The 22,105-nt window shown below is 37.8% G+C and overlaps 1 protein-coding gene across 1 annotated transcript in view; it reads right to left on the bottom strand.

Moving 5' to 3' along the window:
* Positions 1–1,189: 1,189 nt before the first annotated feature.
* LOC127513143 (nucleus accumbens-associated protein 2) overlaps positions 1,190–22,105 on the bottom strand; it is a 21,035-nt gene continuing 119 nt past the window's right edge. Inside the window, 8 exon segments of the mRNA XM_051894734.1 lie at positions 1,190–8,812; positions 8,947–9,044; positions 11,745–11,850; positions 12,994–13,170; positions 19,154–19,399; positions 19,402–19,730; positions 19,732–19,955; positions 22,068–22,105. The exon segment at positions 22,068–22,105 is cut by the window's right edge and continues 119 nt beyond it. Of these exon segments, the coding sequence (XP_051750694.1) occupies positions 8,298–8,812; positions 8,947–9,044; positions 11,745–11,850; positions 12,994–13,170; positions 19,154–19,399; positions 19,402–19,730; positions 19,732–19,910 (1,650 nt within the window). The 5' untranslated portion in view covers positions 19,911–19,955; positions 22,068–22,105 and the 3' untranslated portion in view covers positions 1,190–8,297.

The following is a 22,105-nucleotide window of genomic DNA, read 5'->3' as shown; positions in this document are numbered from 1 at the left end:
GCCACTCACCCACTCCACTCAGTGGGCGTAACCACAGTCACTCTGGCCGTCGGTGACGTCACGTGCATACCCTCTATAGAGAAAAGTTGCTCCGCCTTCTTTGACGCTTTGGTGTGGGAGTGGCAGAGGTTAAGGTACGTGCGCATGTGTACACACGCAGTCGAACGCACAGCCCTGCAAAGTATACGTCATTTGACTCGTGCGCGTACACAGGCGTTTTGACGCATGCGCAGTTTTGAGCAATCTCAGGGTACTTTCTAAACTCTTCACACAAGCTCTCATCTACGTAGGCCTCCATCGTCGCTGTATCTTGTATGCGTTCCGGTCTGTTCTGATTATGCAGTTTTTCTTTGACTACCTTGTGAATCGACGCCCCCAGGGCACGGTTGCCACCTTGTGGATAAACGAATTACTGCAAAAAAAAAATTAGATGCGCATGTGCTACCTGCACGTACAACTACACGTGGTTACAAAAATCCGGCGGTGCGTGTACAGTACGTGCGTACTCTTCTAATGACGAAATTCACGTCACGCACTGTATGCTGACCTTCGCGTAAAAAGTGAAGTATAATTGGTGCTTCAGTCATCACAACGAGCGAGAAAGGTTGACATGAAGCAGCTAAATCTCTAACCTCCGGGGAATCACCCACTTTAAACAAACACCGAACAGAGGAGAGTCTGCTAGCAAAAAGAGAACGCGACAGAGCTTGTAATAAAACCTGAATCAACATTAGCATGGCTTTTCAGAGATGGCGAGGGATTTGAAGTGTTGTAAAAGCAACACGGAAATGATGGTGTTTTTATTACTAAACAGATGAGTATGGTGTTTTATTGAACAGTTAAACTGCCATGTGTAACAGTTCATCGTAAATTATTATCTATTGAGAAGGTTAATTTCATTATGGTTGTTGTAGCACTGTGCTGGAATATATTTTCAAGGAAGTACCGTGTCTATTAATGGGTAAAGCTAAAGTAACAGCTTCAGCTAGTCAGCTTGAGATCCTTTCCATCTAACCTGGTTATATCTCTCAAGCCTAGTAGTGGATGTTTTATGAGCAGTAGGATAATCATATTCATCCGCAGAGCAAAAGCACAACCAAAACAATGTTCTTTCGCAAAATCCATGAAGTTTTGTTTTTGAACATGTAGTGTACATTTAAAAAGAAACAAGCATCACACAACACAAAGACACTGGGAATGAAAGAGATTTTATTTGTGACGTGTTGCAGTAGACATAATTGTTTCTTAGTTCAATAAAAAAGCAGTTTAATGGTTTGTTATAAACTTTCTTAAGGAACCTGTCTTTAATGCAAAGCATGAAAGCGCATCGCTACAGGCAAAGCTTAGCTATCGTTATATTTGAGTCGTGGCCTCGTGTGTTCAGACGAGAAACACATTCAATAGCAGAGATCCTGAAAACACCTTCTTCCTCTGATTGTCAGCGCTCGGAGCTCAAGGCTTTAAAGCTCCCAGTGAATTTATTTCACCAAGCTTCACACGAACTGTGAGGCGTTTAAAGTGCTGCCGTTATTTACAAGGAGAAACACACATACGTACAGTGCGCATGTGCACACGGGACACCAGTCTGTGGAGAAACAGCATGCAGTTATTATAGGCGGATAATTAATGCGCATATTAATTTGAATAATTAAACAGCAAGTCTTTCGGTTGCACAGAGGAATATGCAATTTCCTCGGGGTGTTTTTCACTCCAAAATCAAAGGAATAAAATGAGAAATGATCATTTGCATGAAGAAAATGAAGCCCATTTTTAGGGGTCATTTCTATAGTTTGGTGGATTTTATGTCCCCATGAAACAATACTTCATATTTTACATAAAATTTTGATCATAGCACATGGTTTTCTATGCATAGATGTACCTAGTTAACACAAATTCATAATTAGTACCCAAAAATGATTAAAAAAATAAAAACTTTTTGAAGCACTTGACACTTGTCCTCAATCATGTTTTCTCAACTTCACTTTGAAATTAAGGTTACATTTCTAAATTAGCAATTTTGATTATCCTCTTTGACATAAAATACAATTTATTGTGATACATACTTTTTATTGTGTAAAACCATTAAATTGGTTTGTCTCTCAAACTTCAGTCCACCCTGTTACATTGGTGTTACTTGCCCTTTAAAATCTTAAGTATACGCCCTAAATCACATGACTTGCTAGAAGTGACAATTTCCTTGGAGGGAAAGCAATGCTGCGTTCACGCCATGTTGTACCGTAATTTCTTGATGACAAGTGACCTTCTACCTGGAGCTGTTCACATCCTCGTACTGGGAATTATGCGTTTATATGGGAACACTATCAACGCCTAAATTAATCTGCAGCAGTCACATGGTACAGGTAGGAGCTCTCAGAAAAAAATTCCCAGCTTACAAGTTGTAATTATGAGATCTACAAGGACTTGAATGCTGGAATCTCGTAATTACGGTAATTACAACATGGCGCAAACGCACTCAACTCCATGAACAAAGTAAAAATGTGTAGGTATATCTTTTTAGAAGATATACCTAATAGCGTAAAACATAACATGTCCACCCTGTTGTGTCAAATTCTTCCTAAATGTAAATCTTCTGCTAGCATGTTGTTCTTTCCTAGCTAGTAATGGGCTTTATCTTAAATCATCCACCCTGTTACACACTGCATTGTAAAAATGTCATATAACAGGGTGGAAAAACTTCCTCGACCACATGTGAACTATTATTAGGTGATACTAGCCTGAGCTTGACCAGTGTTTTTATGATAGACATTCTGACAAGTCTAGAAAATAATTTATTTTTTCTTCAACTGCAGGAATGACCCTGCTTCATTTTCTTTAAAAACCCGTTCACACAAAGAACGATAACAATATTAGCATCCACATTAACGCGTGATATCGTTGTTTATTTTAAGCGCGCTGCAGTTTTGTCGTCTGTCACTTTAAATACTAGCGCTTTTTACACCAGGATGGATTTTGATTGGCTGTCAATGTTTTTATAGTTCAATCGCTCTGAAAGTGATTCTAGTGATCAGTGTTGCCAAGTCTGCGGTTTTCCCGCGCATTTGAGCTACATTAACACTGTTGCTGCGGGTTGAAGCCAAAAATGCGTATTTTACTCCCCGTAATGCAAACACAATTGGGCTGGTTTTGGGCTAATTTTGAGTAGCAATTGAGCGGAAAAACCTGGCAACCCTGCTAGCGATATCGTTTCACTATGCCGTTATCATTATAGTTGTTTTGTGGACTCTGCTATTCTTTTATATTTAGAACTATATCTTTATCATTATAGTTATCGTCCTTGGTGTGAACGGGCATTCATATACGCATTCTTATTTTGCGAGCATTTCTTTTGCGAGATTCATCAGAAAACAGCTGTTTTTATTACATTCAAAGGCCGTTTCCGTGATATCTGTACTCGGGCAGCAGCCAAACGAACACTAAATGATACACATGAAATTATGGACCACTGTGATCTTCGAATATATGCTCAGTTTGACAGAGTTTGTATTTCATATTCATAACGTGGAGCTGCTCAAAGAGGTCTCGCAGACACAAACACTCGTCTCTCATTCTCACACGCAAACAAAACCTCACAGCTGTGCAAAAGCGCTTACATTAGCCATTAGTGCTGATATAAACACGCGGCCTTATTGAAGGAGCCTCTACCTAGAGAAATCTATAAATTAGCATGTTACATTCATTCGAATAGCTACAACAAACCGCTTTGCGCTCTACAGGTTGGCAAAGGACATTCTCCGATATCCACTTTATAGTGCAACGTTTTGCCACGTGCTTAGCTTCAAAGATAAAACAATATACGTGGAAGGTTGGCATTAGACGCATGCTTGCGTTGGGGTTTCTGGGTAAATAACGAGAAGCCCACCTTATTTTTCACATAAGAATGGTGTGGTGAGAAATCGAATCCTCCCCCCATGAGTCAGGTCTCCTTTAGGCCCCGAGTGATCCCATTGGTTCAACGGACTTTTAATGGGTAGTATTTTTAGAGCCTGATTATAATTCACGTTATGATTTATATCGTTTAAAATTCGTTATAATGACCATTAATGTCTTTTAAATTACATGGTTCATATACTAGTATAACTGAAGCTATAGGTTGTGAAGTATTTCTCGTTCTTACCTTTTTTAGTTAGCTTATGTACTAGCATGGCATACATCTACCCGATAGCTAGCTTAGCTCATATTATATTAGGTATGTTTTTTGCTTCCAATATCTGTTTCCAGCTTGTTTTATTATGCAATACATATGCATTCTTTCATATTTCAAGCATGTTGTTTGTACACTTAATGTAATAAATATCATACAATAGTGAAATATAATTAGAATTATAATTAGTCAAGCCATCACGATAACAACTTTTGATCAGGCATTACCGCCTGGGTCCTAAAGGAGACCCGATTCCTGGGGGACTCGATTTCTCATGACAAGGGCACGGCCATTTGCAAGTTGAACGTGTCTCAATTTTTAGCTGTACAAAACAGCTCTTACCAAAACATTTCTTACCATATTATTTTAAAGTGTTGTCATAACACACTGGTCTGTAGCGCAAATAGTTTTATCGTTTACAGCACGTTGTTATTCTTCTAGTTGATTCCTCGTAAGTCTCGCACATTCACAGAAAACTGTGTTGAAAAATAAGGTGGATAAAAGACGTGCTTGAAAATACTAGTGTAAGAACTGGCCTTAGTGATCATATATTAGTTCCAGCACATTTTAGTGACTCTTTCTACCTTTAGAAATGTATTGCTATCGCTCTAAATAGTCACAGACTACATAAACATGAAATCTAACAGTATTAATCATACCAGACATCTTTTCAACGATCCATCTGTCAGTTCTGGTCAGAATCTTCAGGTTTGTAGAGGTTATTAAAACAACAAACCAACACCTGCAACTACAGCTGTGATAAACAACAAGCAATTGCATGACATTTTTTTTTTTTGCATAATTTCCCAAACCGTCTCCACAAACGAAGGTTTGATCATTATTATTAACAAACAAGGCTGAAGTGTAGTTATTATGATGGTATCAGTAGTCACAATAAGGCACAAGTTCTTCAACCACAACAAAACCAAGGCGATTATTCCTCCTTAAGACGTTTCGTCCTCACAGAGATACGAGTCGGGCATCTTTCTGATTAATGATGCTACTAATGATAAAACAGGAGAAGAGAGTGAAGATGCTGTTTTGAACTCTTCACAAGAAAGAAAGAATAAATGTGTCCTTAGACACGTCCTTAGTTTAGTCTTTATCATCTAGTGTTGATTAGAATCATGACAGCTGTCAATCAACGGCACTGACGAGGCACTTTAACAAACGACAGTGCAAAATAAACCACCAATCGAATCAAATATAACGTGGCCAAATCAGTAGATCTCAACGTCATCATGACTGAAGATGGATTTCCATAAACTCGACATACCTGGAGATTCTGACGACCACAGTATTAATAGCCTGATAAAGATAACGCTCTTAAAGTCTCAGTGAGAATATAACATGTTTGCGTCATTAAATGTTTAAGAGCTTACACTACTGGTCAAAAGTTTGGAATAAAATTTATTTTTTTATGTTTTTTTTTTTTAAAGAAGTAATATTTCTTCTTATTATCAATATTAACATTTTTGCGAAAACGGTGATAGACAGTGTTGCCAAGTCAGCGGTTTTCCCACTGTTGCAGCGGGTTGTTTTTTATGTCCGCAGGTTGAAGTGACCCAAAATAACATGATATTTGCGAATTTTACCAGGGGAACCCCGGCAAAAATGTGGATTTTACCCCCCGGAACGTGATTGGCTAGTTTTGAGTAGCAATCTGGTGGGTTTTGTTGTGAAAACCTGGCAACCCTGGTGATAGACTACCATTCAAATTTTTAAAGTTATGGATTTATTAATTTGATCAAGAGTGACAGTAAAGGCATACCAAATATTACCAAATATTTCCTTTGAACCATCACACTTTCAAAAAATTTATATATATATATATATATATATATATATATATATATATATATATATTTATCTAATTGAGCAGCAAATCATCATATTAGAATGATTTCTGAAGGATCATGTGACACTGAAGACTGGAGAAATGATGCTAAAAATTCAGCTTTTGGTCAAAGAAATAAATTACAGTTTACAATATATTTACATAGAAAACAGCTGTTTTAAACTGTAATAATATTTCACAATTTTTGCTGTTTTTAAATCAAATAAATGCAGTCTTGGCAAGCAGAAGAGACTTTTTTTTTTTTTTTTTTTTTTTTTAAATCCTAGCTATATTCCAAACTTTTGACCACTAGTGTAAATCAAAATAACATATTTCATGAAGAAAACACACACACACACAAAAAAAAAAAAAATCAAGTGCTTTCCAACCCTGCTCCTGCAGAACCTCCAACAACACACATTTTGAGTCTCTTAAGGCCAAAGATCATTTCGTGATTTTGGTGAGAATCACTTCATGTTTTTGTCATATCGTGTCATCTGTAGACTGGAGGGCTTGTTCTGTTAGTGTCCTCTAGACTAGTGCATGTGTCAGAAACACGTAGGGAACAGGAAGCGCTTCGCACGTAAAGCAAAGCCTGCATGAACAGTGAACAAAATCACCCAGAGACACGAACATCGCTCTTAGTGCCGCTCGTCAACAGTCTTTCCATCGCCATCTTAAACCCATCAAGTGCAAATGTGAAGAAGCCAGCGAGTACAGAAAAACCTCGTCACTTAGATTCCAGACTGTTCCCACATCTCTGACGCCTTCCTTACATTAACAGTAGCAGTTTTTCTGCTTGTTTTGGGGGATGCAGATTATATCGAGGCTGTGAATTTGTATCAGATTTGGCATGCAAGCGGTGGAAGTGAGCGCACATTCTAGCAGCGTCGGCGTGCGTTTGTCTCTGTGAGTGTCTGACGTCAAACACGCGCAGGCATCTGAAAGATGATGGAAGCATTCAAAACTACTGCACTTCAAAACTGCAGTGACATGAAACATCACTCAACTGTCGTGAAATGCATCGTTTCAGTTTTATTAAACGCAGCCATTTTTCTAGATAGTAGATGAATCTCACAAGACAACATGCTCAGATCGCGTTTCACCGTGTTATGTTTGCATTGTGACGTTATTCTAATGAAAATTAAATCAAATTGCATTAATCAATGATTCTAATACAGTACTTTAAAAATAAATATGAAAACAGTATGGAAGAAAGTATGTTTACAAAATGTACAGCAGTGGCCAAAAGTGGTGTCCGGTCTTGGGAAAATTATATCTTCACCCTTTATTCAAATATTATTAAAGGTTTTGTGATTATATTGCATAGTTGTGCTTGTAGTCGATTGATTTATTTGTGATAATAACGCAATGAAACATGACAAATTTTGCCAGCTTTTTTTTTGCATAGTAAAATAAAACCTGTAGCTGTAGTTTTTGCCTTTTTTCGCCAAATAATTTTGTCAGATTAAACAAGCTGAAACAGGTGATTTGTTCTTCCCTCATATTTAAAAAATATAAAATATTTTCCTTATATTTTGATGCTTTAATCAAACTTGTGGGATTATTAAAAACAAATATCTCCCACTTTTGGCCACTACTGTATATATTATAATAATTACTAGTAATTATTTCTTAATAGTTTATTTATTTCTATATTTTTTATTATTTTAGATTAATAATAATGGGGCTTAACTGTCATAAATAATGGGCATGATTACTTGCACTGGAATGAATCCAATCGGATTTAAGATTCTAGGATTTATGTTTATATGAACCCTAAACATTGCAATCCGATTCACTTATTTGTTTACATGTATTCTGAACAACAGTTGCGTTCAGTCAGATGTTTACATGAAGGCTTTTCAGTCATCAATCCGATTACAAACATGTAAACAGGGCTATTTATTTGAATGTTAAAAGCTTCATTTTCTTTTTGCAAAGGTTCTTGTTTTTTGGGGCGTAATGTGATCTGGTCATGCTTTTGCGAGATTCACTGCTATATTTATGGCAAAGTGATCTCAAGAACGGAACATGCAAAACGTAATATTATGTTTCACAATGAAGGTCACCCGCAGCTTCGTCACACGACTTCTCTGGAGTAAATGACACTGTCCAGATGACTTTCAACTTGAAATACTAGTTTCCAGGATAACTGAACAGGTAAGTGTTTCTTCACGATGCCTGTGTGTGTTTGGCTTTCTGAATACACAGATTCTTCCCTTCAGCATGTATTCACACGGTGGATATGAACTGAAAGGTGGTTTCCAGAGTCAATAAGGAAGCCGTCTGCTCCGCTCACTTCCCGTTTATTCTCAGGCCGTCTGCAAACTCCTCCTCCTCTTCCTCCTCCTGCTGCTGCTGCTGCTCGGGGGGTGTGGCCACAGAGGCCCCGCCCTCAGCTCCAGGCTTGACAGGCCCCGCGCCCAACGTCCCCTCAGCGCTGTCGGTCTGGGTCTCTTCCTCCTCGTCCTCCTCCTCACCGGGAAGGTCTGCACCGTCGCTGTCCATCGGCAAATGAGTCCTCACGGGTTCCTTGCGCTCGGCGTAGAGCCGCTGCTCCAGATTTATGCCCGAGGGAAGCAGGTTCTTGAAGTCAGGCTCGAAGGGCAGCTGAACGCCCACCGGCAGCCCGCCGACGCCCAGACTCACGCCCGCGGACGAGCCCTGATAGACCTCCATCCCGTCCGGCAGCATGGACTGGATCTTGGGAAGCCAGCGCTTCCGTACGCGGCGCGCGTTGGTGCACATGTCAGCGGCGATGACGTTCATCTCACTTTCCTTAAAGTTGGGCGCGAAGTTCTGACAGTAAACTGAAAGAAAAAGAACATTATTAGGAGAAAATTCCTTCCAAAGTGAATACAAAAGGTTTCCTCACAACATGAATTAATGGTTGATTATGAATGTTGACTTAAAGATCACTCATGACATATAGAGCATAACGTACGTTTGACAGCGTTTAGGACTCGACTGTCCAGTGGTTTTCGGCTGGGGTCGCTGGTTGAAGATCGTATCCCCGTCCCACAGCTGTTTGCTAATGTGTTTCTGCAGGTTCAACAAACAGAAAGCAATGAGAAAATGCTCAATATCTCATATACAGGTGCTGGTCATATAATTAGAATATCGTGAAAAAGTTCATTTTTTTATTGTAAATTATTTTAAAAAATGAAACTTTCATATATTCTAGATTCCCTACATGTAAAGTAAAGCATTTCAAAAGGTTTTTTTTTTTAATTTGTTGATTAGAGCGTACAGCTAATGAAAGTCCAAAATCCAGTATCTCAAAATATTAGAATATTTACATTTGAGTTTCATTAAATGACCATCCCTACAGTATAAATTCCGGGTATCTTTTGTTCTTTGAAACCACACTAATGGGGAAGACTGCTGACTTGGCAATGGTCCAGGAGACAATCATTGACACCCTCCACAAAGAGAGTAAGTCACAGAAGGTCATTACTGAATGGGGTGGCTGTTTACAGAGTGATGTATCAAAGCATATTAAATGCAAAGTTGACTGGAAGGAAGAAATTGGGTAGGCAAAGGTGCACAAGCAACAGGGATGACCGCAAGCTTGAGAATACTGTCAAGTAAAGCCGATTCAAACACTTGGGAGAGCTTCACAATGAGTAGAATGAAGCCGGAGTCAGCACATCAAGAGTCACCACACTCGGACATCTTCAGGAAAAGGACTACCAAGCCACTTCTGAACCAGAGACAACGTCAGAAGCATCTTACCTGGGCTAAGGAGAAAAAGAACTGGACAGTGAACAGTGGTCGAAAATCTTCTTTTCAGATAAAAGTAAATTTTGCATTTCATGTTGAAATCATGGTCCCAGAGTCTGAAGGAAGACTGGAGAGGCACAGAATCCAAGCTGCTTGAAGTCTAGTGTGAAGTTTCTGAAGTCAATAATGATTTGGGGGGGCCGTGACGTCTGCTGGTGTTGGTCCATTGTGTTTTATCAAGTGCAAAGTCAATGCAGCCATCTTCCAGGAGATTTTGGAGCACTTTATGCTTCCATCTGCTGACAAGCTTTATGGAGATGCTGATTTCCTTTTCCAGCAGGACTTTAGCATCTGCCCACAGTGCAAAAACCACTTCCAAGTGGTTTGCTGACCATGATATTACTGTGCTTTATTGGCCAGCCAATATGCCTGACCTGAATCTATGGGATATTTTCAAGAGAAAATGAGAAACAGTCGATCCAACAATATACAGATGATCTGAAGGCTCAATAGTGCCTCAGCAGTGCCACAGGCTGATCACTTCCAGGCCACACTTCACTGATGCAGTAATTTGTGCTAGGAGCAAGTCATTTGCTGTAATATGTCCTGCCGATCAAGTATTGAGTGCACAAAAGAACATACTTTAAAGAACTTTAACTTTTCTGTTTTGCAAATCCATTTTTTGATTGATCTTAGGAAATATTCTAATATTTTGAAATACTGGATTTTGGACTTTCATGAGCTGTACGCTCTAATCATCAAAATTTAAAAAAAAAACTTTTGAAATGTTTTACTTTACATGTAGGGAATCTAGAATATATGAAAGTTTCATTTTTAAAAATAATTTATAATAAAAAAATGAACTTTTTGATGATATTCTAATTATATGACCAGCACCTGTACTTGCACTTCAGATGAATGACGTGTAAAGGTATGTAAAAAGTCACTGTTCGGTACCTTGTTTTCGGTACAGCAGTATAAGAGGTCAAGTTTCAGAACTCAAAACTTCCTTGTTAGTCCAAAAACTGCTTTTAATGAAACGCCTCGTTTCGAGAATTAGACCAACGCCTACTTCTACATCATCACATCTTTTGCCCCGCCCACTAGCGCGTTAGTGAGATGAGAAGAGAGATACAGGATCACTGGACTAAAAATAACATCACTTTCCAAAGGATCCTAATGCTAGGAAAGTTCTTATTTATTTTGAACTATGTGAATCTCTCAGTAGAGCATTATTTGTTTGAGAGATTTCCACATGTAATATGCAAAGACGTTAGCCAATCACAGCAGTGGGCGTTCACAGTGAAGTCTCACAGCAGACACGCCCCTTAAAACAGAGCGTTCAAATCAGAGGCTAAAACCAGGGTAGAAAATGGCCTTTTATTTCTAAATTATGACAATTTTTGATGTAAAAATCATCATAAGTGAACCTTAGAAAACACTGTAAAATAATAAAAAAAAAATTAATGACCCCTTTAATGGAGACTGGCTTGCAGTCAATACAAAACTTTACGCAAAATGGAAATCATTCGCATGAATTTGTAACATTTACAGATAAAGACAACCATAAGTTATATATGGAAGCTTGTTTCCGCCATGAAATAAGAAATAAAAAAGGTAATTGCGACTTTTTATAAGACACAATTGCGAGTTTATATCATGCAATTCTGACTTTATAACTCACAATTCTGACTTTATAACTCGCAATTTTGACTTTATAATTCGCAATTCTGACTTTATATCTCGCAATTCTGACTTTATAACTCGCAATTTTGACTTTATATCTCGCAATTCTCACTTTATAATTCGCAATTCTGACTTTATAACTCGCAATTCTGACTTTATAATTCGCAATTCTGACTTTATAACAGAAGTTCTGCATGTGCAACGATTAAAGCAACGCTGCATTTCTTCTGTACACATGCGCACCGAACCAAAAGACGCGTAATGAAGGTTTTCAGTAGGAATACCCGAACCATTACACCCATTACAGAGGTCGTTTGGTGTGATGTCACAAACCTGTCAAAGAAGGTAGCGAGGAGCCTCCGCAGCAGCACCTTGTGTTTGACGCCGGCACACAGATGGCAGTTCATCAGCTGACCTCTGGTCATGAACACACCCGTGCCTGAACACAACAATCAACAACACTGGACTATCAGCTCATCAAGAACATCAGGTTTTCTTAAATGGTATATTTAAATATGCAAATGAGACACTATCTAATTAAATATGCTAATTTGCATACATTTCCCGAACAAAAATGTGAACAATGGATAAAGCCAGGTTCAAAATACTTGTATTATTTTCATTTATTTATTAGTGAAAACGGTTTAAAGTAAACTAAATCATCAACCAATTTTTTTCAGAGTGGCTGAGTTTTGCTCTCATCCAGGACTTGCAGGTGTTTTTTTTTTTTGGTAACACTTTATTTAGATGGTTCACTTTAGACATTCTACTAACTTTGCAACTACATATCACCTAACTCTCATTAGTGTATTAACAGAGTATTAGTAGACTGTCTGCTTAATATCTGCTAACACTTTATTTTGATGCTCCCCAACAGACATTCTGACTATAAGTAACTTTGCAAGTATATGTAAACTTATTCTACTAAACCCTGACAGTCTACTAATACTCTAATGACTGGTAGTTGACAAGTTACTTAAAGGTAGTAGAATGTCTTAAAGTGTAAGTATGTCTTAACATTACCTACTGTTACCTACTCTTTTTATTAAAAAATTGAAAGTAACATGTTTTGGTATTTCTGTACCGTCTGTCTGTTCCTGTGTACAGATGCACATGTCTAAGTGACTATGTTTTGGAGAAAAGAGAGGATTAAATTAAGTAGTTTAAAAAATGTTTAAGCAAAGTAATTAAACTGAAAAGTAACCTGCATTACTTTTTTAAAAAAGTAACTCAAATATTACTGTGTAAGTGTATAAAGTACTTTACTCGTTACATCAAAAAACTAATGATTGTGTAATGCATTACTTGTTAGATCAAAAAAAGTAATCTGATTATGTAATGCAAAGTATGTGTTACTTTACTCCTTACATCAAAAACGTAACCTGATTACGTAATGCGCAGTATTTATAATGTGTTACTTTACTCGTTACATCAAAAAGTAATCTGATTACAAAATACATAGTACTTGTGATGTATTACTTGTTACATCAAAACTGTAATCTGATTACATAGTGCACAGTACTTGTAATGCGTTACCCCCAACACCGTCTTTGACCATAAGGAAATGAGTGATTTCACCAACCTCCCACTAGTTCAAGCTTCTCTCCGGGGTCTCCCTCCGTGTATAGTTTGGGATGGCAGCGATAACCAATCTGACTGATGAGACTGGCGGGCAGCGCCACCAGATCCCGGCGGATCAGCACACAGGAGCGGTTCTCCAGCGACACGGGCATGACCGCCATCTCGGGCTTCTCTGCCACTGGAAGAGACAGAGTGACGGCAACATTAAACCAAAAGGCCTTTCTGTCAGCTCAAATGATGTTTTGAAATGAATATTGGAAGTCTGTCAGTCGAAAAGACCATCAGATGCATTGCATCACTCCTCAAAATCACTTCTAAGAGTTTCAGGCGCTGTTCTGCACACTACAAAAACTGATTTGATAAATAAGTCATGCCAACATATGTTCCATTACTTTAACTCATTAATATAATTTCAAAGTTGCTGAAAATTCAGCTTTGCATCACAGAAATAAGTTACATTTAAAATATATTACAGAAGAAGACAGTTATTTTAAATTGTAAAGTTTTGTAAAGTTTTTACTGTATTTTTAATCAAATAAATGCAGCCTTGTTGAGCAGAAGAGACTTCTTTCAAAAACATTAAAAACTCTTAAATATTTCAAACTTTAAACTTTATTTGGGTGTGAGCAAAAAACACACCATTTTTGTGTTTCTCCCTTTAAAGGAACACTCCACTTTTTTTGAAAATAGGCTAATTTTCCAACTCCCCTAGAGTTTACCGTTTTCAAATCCATTCAGCCGATCTCCGGGTCTGGCGGAACCACTTTTAGCATAGCTTAGCATAGTTCATTGAATCTGATTAGACCGTTAGCATCTCGCTCAAAAATGACCAAAGAGTTTAGATATTTTTCCTATTTAAAACTTGACTCTTCTGTAGTTACATCGTGTACTAAGACCGACGGAAAATGAAAAGTTGCGATTTTCTAGGCCGATATGGCTAGGAACTATACTCTCATTCCGGCGTAATAATCAAGGAACTTTGCTGCCGTACCATGGGTGCAGCAGACGCAATGATATTATGCAGTGCCTGTGACCCCCTGCTTGCACAGGGAGCGTGCCTTGCAACCATGGAGACATTTGTGAGAGACGCTGCACAATAAAGTTTTAAAATAAAGTTTTAAATAGGAAAAATATCGAAACTCTTGCTAACGGTCTAATCAGATTCAATGAACTATGCTAAGCTATGCTAAAAGTGGTACCACCAGACCCGGAGATCGGCTGAATGGATTCGAAAACGGTAAAACTCAACTGTTTAACTCTAGGGGAGTTGGAAAATGAGCCTACTTTCAAAAAAAGTGGAGTGTTCCTTTAAATGCAAATGAGCTGCTGCTCCCGGCCCCCTTTCCAGAAGAGGGCGGAGCTTTAACAGCTCACACTTCGGTTGCTCAACAACAACAAAGCTGGAGAATCTCACGCAGCCAAAATGAGGATTGTCAGGGTTTATGTAAATTTTAAGGTTTGTGATGTCACTAATCCAGGAAGAAGCTCGTTGTAGTCCCTACCAGCCATTTGTTGTAGTCCTTAAAAAGCGATTTCTGTAAAAGAAAATATCTCCCTTTGCATTGAACTTTGAGCGTCGTAACTTTGCAGATGTTTATGCTCAAACAGCAACATTACACACTAACTAAAGTTAAAGTGAAATCATAATCAAGGAGCCCTTTAACATTAATTACTGCACTGTGAACTAACATGAACATTTTTAACCTTAACAAAGGTTCATAAATGCTGTAAAACATATTGCTCATTGTTAGTTGATGTTAGTTCATGCATTAACTGTCAACAAATGAAACCTTAAAAGTGTTACCAATTTTCTTTTACAGTGACTTTATTCAGGGAAAGAACTTGCTCTTCACTTCCTTGACGCATCAGATTGCCTCAACTCAAAGCTCTGCACTGCCACGACTAATAGAAAAGTTCTGTTTTCCATTTGTCCTTCAGTCCTTAAACTGACACTCGCCAATTACACACACACACACACACACACACACACACAAAGATCTCTCAAATAACCCACAATGTGACCCTCTAGAGTGCTAACTGATTACAGACAAGAGTGCATTTCACAATCTCTGACGCCCGAGTGCCGGACGAGACCTGCAGTGAGTTCAGTGTGACTTTACTGACAGATGCATGATATGAGCTCCTGTACGGCCGTCTCTATGCCATAATGATGCAGATCTACAGTCAAATCAAACTGATAACACACAGCAGACAAAAGACCATTTGAGCTTTCAGCTGCACCTTTTTCAAACCCTAAATCCTTAAACTCAGGCTCATTCTCAGGAAACTGTGTCTTCATGACTTACTGCTGACGTACTAAACTGCAAACTGAGCTATCCATTACGGTATTGTCACATTACTGGACTGGGTTTAGTACGCAAATCATAACTTTTACAACAAAAAGATGTTTTTCATTGGAACATCATTGGATTTTCTTTGCATGGAAAAAGATTCAACCTAAATTTAGCTTTTAATGACATTTTTGTATTTTCTGGGCAAAAAAAAGGCTGAACTTAGGCTAGGGGATTTTATCATTTCATATTTGAGTAAGTGCCATCGTAATTTTATTCTTGACCATGTTTTTTTATACTTATCTTGGCATCATAAAGCGTAATATATTTAAACTTACAAAATACATGAAAACTAATTTGCTAATTTAGGCATTATTAAGGCACAAGGCCTGAAAGGGTGAAGGCCCTATTGTTTTCCTTAGGTAAACTTTTTTTCCCCCCAAACTTTCAGGCACTTTTGGGTTAACATGCTCAAAAACTCTTAAAACTTTGCACACACATAGGAATCGTCGGCCACTGTAGGGGGGCTCTGTGGCACACCCTTTTATGTGGTTGTATTTGAGGGGCTCTGTAGTGCACCCCTTTTCACCTACAGTAACCAAACTTCATACAGTTATAGAGCTCATCAGGCCAAACAACTTTCGCACTCTAAGTCATACGGCAACCTAACAGGAAGTCAGCTATTTATGGTTGTTTGATAAACGCATGCTCTGGAATTTTGTATACTTCTCCTAGGGGAATCATCCAATCACCACCAAACTCAGTCAGCATGAAGACAAGACATTGAGGATGATATATCGCGGACAGATTTTTGATATCTCAAGCGGTTTGGCCGTGGCATTGAAATTCATTTATGGCGAGAAAAGGGAAACAGGAAGTTTGTTATAACTTCTGCAAACATGGACTGATTTTGATGAAACTTAAGCTGTATGTTCGTTGTAGGAGGCTGATCACATGTGACTATTGTGAGTCATAGAGCCACCAACTGGCAACAGAAAGTGTGTCACTTTCAAAATGCTTTGAAATTGCCCTCTTATTTTGACCTGATTTGCTTCAGTCTTCATCAGAATAATGTCAAGACACCGCAGATGCACACCCGTGAAAGGGTTTTTGATATCTTGAATACTGTTGTCATGGCAATGCATTAAACTTTAATATTCTTTATGGGGGTTTCTGAGGAACTTAGCGTGCTTCAAATTGCATGAAACTCGACACACACATCAAAGTTGCCAGCCAGAAGACATGGGCAAAGCCTTAGAAATGGGCGGGGAGGAGGGGCTCTATAGCGCCAACTTTTGACAAAAGTTGGGGGGGATAGTTTTACCTACAGTCACCAAACTTAGTACATATATTGTTCTCATCCAGCCGGACAACTTTTTAATTTACAGTCATTAGCTCCGACCAACAGGAAGTCAGATTTTTTGGATTGAATGTGACAAAATGTGAGTTTTAAGTACTCATCGTAGGAGATTCATGCAATCGCCACCAAACTCAAATGAAACAAAGACACTGAAGAAGCTAAATTGCGAATGATTATAGGATATCTCAAACAGTGTTGCCAAATAAAGGAAAAAGTAAGTGTCTCATATCGTGTAAAGTCATTGTTTGATTTAAATTAAAATAATTTTGTATGTTGCCCGCCATACACAGGTTGCCTTAAGCAACCGGGGTGGCGGTGGCGCCAGGGCTTGGGCCCATCATCGCTGCTTGCAGCTATATTTATTAGCTCTTTTTTTTACTGATCTTCAATCCCGTAACCTTTTGAATGTATCAGGGTTGGTGAGTTTTAAAAGTGAAATGGGTTATTAATATGTTTTGATATGTGATTTATTAGCACCACTTCCTAAGAATGAACCTCCAATTATATAAATGATTCGCTTCATGCTTTTGAACGAGTGCTTTCTGGAGAAAGACGTTCTGTACAATAACATCAGGTTATCTTTAGCACTCATCTCTGCCATCACAGTTAAACAGACGTCTCGGCTGCCCAATGTTCACACTTCTCTTCGCAGCCTGTTTTATGTCTCATTACAGCCGTTTTGACAGCTCAAATTCTGCCAGTCGTTAAAAAAAGAAATGTTCGTAAGCTCAGGGATGGATTGGGACCCTCACATTAACCACTGCTCTGAAATATAATTAGGTGTATCAAATTTTACTTTTGGCTCTGGCTCATCTTATCCGACTCTCCTCTAATTATAATTGTCTAGACAACTTCACACACTGCCACAAAGAAATAAGTCTGTAATCTAAGGTTTAGTAGTGAAAAGTGCTTTGAAAAGATGTTTTTGACAGAAGTCTCTTCTGCTCACCAAGGCTGTTTATTTGATCAAAAATACAGTAAAAATTGTAAAATATATTTACAGTTTAGAATATGTTTTCTATGTGAATATATAGTAAAATGTAATTTATTCCTGTGATCAAAGCTGAATTTTCAGCATCATTTCTCCAGTCTTCAGTGTCACATGATCCTTCAGAAATCATTCTGATATGATGATTTGCTGCTCAAGAAACAATTCTGATTATTATCAATGTTGAAAACAGTGATATTTTTGTGGAAACCATTTTATTTTCCAGGATTCTTTGATGAATACAAAGTTCAAAAGAAGAACATTTATTTGAAATAGAAATGTTTTGTAACATTATAAATATCTTTACTCTCACTTTTGATCAATTTAAGAAATATTAATTTCTTTAAAAAAAAAAAAAAATCATACTTACCCCACACATATAAATATATATATATATATATATATAAAGAAATAATAATGATGATAAATAAAAGTATTAATTTCTCTCTCTCTCACATATAGACACATACATACACACACACACATAGTATATATAGAGTTTTTTAGGCAAGAATGTAGTTGTAGTTGTTACTTGTTCCTGAGCAAATCAAATATGGCTATGTTAAATTTAATAATTTAATATTAAGGCTATATTTAACTTACATTCTGTAGAGCGTTTTACTGAATTGTACAATTGTGTTTATTTCCTTTCGTCATTTATAATGGCTATTGTTGTTAATTTAAATGTTGTTCAATAAATATATAATATGTTGTATTTTGTATTGAGAAAGGCTCCATTAGTGCGTAATATGGATTGAGTGAAAGTTACGAGTGAATGAGTCAGTCGCAAGAGACTTTTAAATTGAAAGGGACTTTTGTAAACAGGATGTTGTTTTAGCGCTGTATGTTGTGAAAAATTCCCTTAACTGTAAAAAGGACAAATACAAAGATCGCTTTCCTCAGCGGACATTCAAACAGATTTTTATAATGGAAATAATATTATGGACATCGACCTGAAGAATGAATGTTATATCAGACACAGGTAATGCTCGCTCAGGTGATCTCTCTCTCTCTCTCTAATACCGTACAAAATACAGTGAGTATCAATGAAGCGACACAACATTCCTTTGTTACTAGTTCTAAAGTGACGTTTTCTCTCTCTCTCTAACGGAGGCTTGGTCAAACTGTCAACTTGAGATTTGAATCCGTTGTGGAAGGAAGTAATTCTACACAAAAGAGGGTTTTAAAGACACTCCGCTGTTGTTTCTTATTTATTTACACACTCGTGCCGTCGAACTGTTGTATAAAGGCAATATTACACATGCGACATGGCTCTATATCAGCACGCTGTGATTACCTACAGCCGAATCACAGCCGTACTGATATACAGCCATATCGCACGGCTACGAGTGTGATATTGCTCATATATATGTATATACACACATACACACATTTTACTGTGCTTTTTGACGCTCGTTATCTCTTTTCAAAGCATCTGTTTTTCACCTTGACAAAAATGACATTGGATAATATAATTTGTCATTCAAATCACCAGAAAGAGTGGGAAAGAAACTGGGTTTACTTCCGTAAGGGTTGGCGGAGCGACCGCACAGCTGGCTGTAGGTCTCCTCTGCGTCGAAGGGCTCTTCCTCGAACTCCTCGTCTTCATTCTGGTATGACGTGGGGCTGTCGGTGGTCGGGAGGCTGGACGCTCCTGGACTGGAGCGCTCTCCGAGATACGCTGGCGCTCCGGGTGCGAACGCGCCCACCGCTCCGGCGCAGAAGAGCGAAGCGCCTCGACCCGACGCGTCCCGTCCGCCCGTTTCACCGGCGGCTCCTCTAGCTTGATCCTGCGGGACGGCAGCGAGGGCGACCACACTGACGGCACCAGCGGGTTGTTGCTGGGACTCTGCGGGCCCGAGTTGGGCTCGTCCATGGCGGCCGTGGCCGAGTCGCAGTGCGGAGAGTTGGCCTTGAACATCAGATCCATGCCGCGCTCCACGATGTGCTGGATCTGCAGGTATCCGGCTGTGTACATCACCACCAGCTGCTCGCTGGCCGCCATGGTCAGCTTCCCTGTGTAGCAGAAGCCCAGGATCTGCTGGAAGCAAGCCGGCGTGACGGAGGACGGCAGCTCGAAACTGCGCTTTGCTGCTGCCGCTGAACAGGTCGCGGAAGTACAGGCTGCTGGCCGCCAGCACCGCGCGGTGGGCCTTGAACGCCTGGCCCTTCACCACGATGGAGACGTCGCAGTACTGGCCCTGCAGGCGCTGCTCGTTCAGAGAGCCCAGCACCATGCTGCCGAAGTTAGGGATCTCCATGTGGAGCATCTGGGACATGACGGCCCGCGTTCACACCGTCGACAGAGCCGGCGAGAGGGTCATCTGCACAGAGACACACAGAGAGAGAAACGGACACACTGTTAGACATCTGAACGGATCCTGAACAGAGTTCAAACTCAAACCATTTCTGTTACTTGACGTCAAAGAAAGACTGAAATATTCAACTGAAATACTGAAAATTATTATTATTTTTTAAAATTAGCTAGTTCCCAAGACATTTCATTTAGTTTCAACTTAAAGTTTTAGTAATTCTATTCTTTTTGTCATTTTTATTAGTTTTTTTAAATGTCTATATAGTTTTTATTAATTCTTATTTCAGTTTTAGTTTGAGTAATTTTAGTACTTCAAGTAAAATTAGAATGAAAATGGGAAACATAAAAATTAAAACTAATTGAAAAATACATTTAACTGAAATAAAATACAATATATTAAAAAAGCTACTTATTTTATTTCAGCTAGTTGCCAACTCATTTTCATTTAGTTGTAACTTAAAGTACTAAAATAACTAAAACGGAAACTAAAATAAAATTAATAAAACTATAGACATTTAAAAAAATAAATAAATAAAACTAATAAAAATGACAAAAACAACAAAATTGCTAAGCCTTGAAGTAAAATTATAATGAAAACGGGAAATATAAAAATAAAAACTTATTCAAAATATAAAATAAACATTAACTGAAGTAAAATTATATATATATATATATTATATAACTGAAATGGAAAATTAATAAATATGCATATTAAAAAAAAAAAAAAAAAAAAAAAAAACTAAAACCCTTGGTAAATATGAGCAAAGGTGGCTGTGAAAATAAATCTTCATTGTTAATCCTTTTGAACTTTCATTAAAAAAAATTCACAAAATTCTAACATATCAAGTAAAACAATTGAAAGTGGGGAATGTTTTCCTCTAGTTCATGTTGGCACCCAATTATTGCAACATCCTTTTCCCAAGATTCTGAAGGATAAACAATGTAGATTTATTTTCAAAGCCCCCTTTGATCATATTAACAAGGGTGCCAAAAATTCTGAAGTTGACTGTAAATATAAAAATAAAAACTAACTTAAAATATGAACTAAACATTAACATAAACAGTTAAATAAAATAAAATAGTAAAAAAATATTTTATTTAATTTCATCTAGTTGCCAAGACAACATTTCATATTTTCATTAAGTTGTAAATTAATGTACTAAAATAACTCAAACTGAAATAAAAATAGATAAAAAAAATATAGACTTATTTACTTTGAAAATGGGAAATATTAAAAAAAATAAAAAAATAAATAGTTTGGTAAAAACTATCGTAGCATATAAAATAACACTCACAGGAACCTCGTTTCATACACTGTTTATTAAAATAATTTAGAAATAAATCTTTTGAAAATAAATCAATTAAAAAAATAATTTGAACTTGATAAATAAATCTGTAAAATAAACAGATTTACACTTCGGACAGGAACTTTTTGATTTATTTTCATAAATAAAGAAATAGTTAAAAAAGGAAGAAAGATAATATAAAAGTTAAAAAAAAAAGCACTATAAACAGTGCTAATGCTAATTTTACATACAGCAAACCATGAATATGACATAAAAGTTTGCAAGGTTTGTACAATTAAATATTTATTAGATATTCAAAGACTTGATTAAATGATATAAATGCATATTTGCTGAATGTCGACGGTATATGAGAAAAATATTATTATAGCACTTGCCTTTCTATCAGACGAAACTGTTAAACAGAGACAGTAAACTAATGAAGACGGAGAAACGCACTGCCGATCTCAGCGATGTCAAAATAAAAGTCCTGCTCATGACTCTTATCGGCCAAACAGAAAAACTTAATGGCCGATGCCAATAATTAAAAAATGTCAAATACCATCCGATGTATCGGTATTGGCAACATACTGGTCGACCACGAGAAACGGACACCATAAAGAAGCTCTGAATGGCCTCAACAGCTGATAAACACATTTGAGCTCTGAGCGTTGATCAGACACGCACACACTCATTAATCACACCGTCACACACGCCACAGTATCAACAATGACAAACACTGAAGTTCCGCTCTTGGGAAACAGCGCAGCACATTTCCAGGAACAACAACTGAAGCGCAGTCTGTCTCTCTGTCCATCACTCGCTCACAGACGGCTGACCTGATCGGAGTTTCAGAGTTTTCCGTGTAAGTGACAAA

The sequence above is a fragment of the Ctenopharyngodon idella genome, chromosome 5, assembly GCF_019924925.1.
Source record: "Ctenopharyngodon idella isolate HZGC_01 chromosome 5, HZGC01, whole genome shotgun sequence".
Lineage (NCBI taxonomy): Eukaryota > Metazoa > Chordata > Actinopteri > Cypriniformes > Xenocyprididae > Ctenopharyngodon > Ctenopharyngodon idella.
Note: the sequence above shows the minus strand (reverse complement) of the source record. Positions and strands in the feature narration are given on the sequence as shown.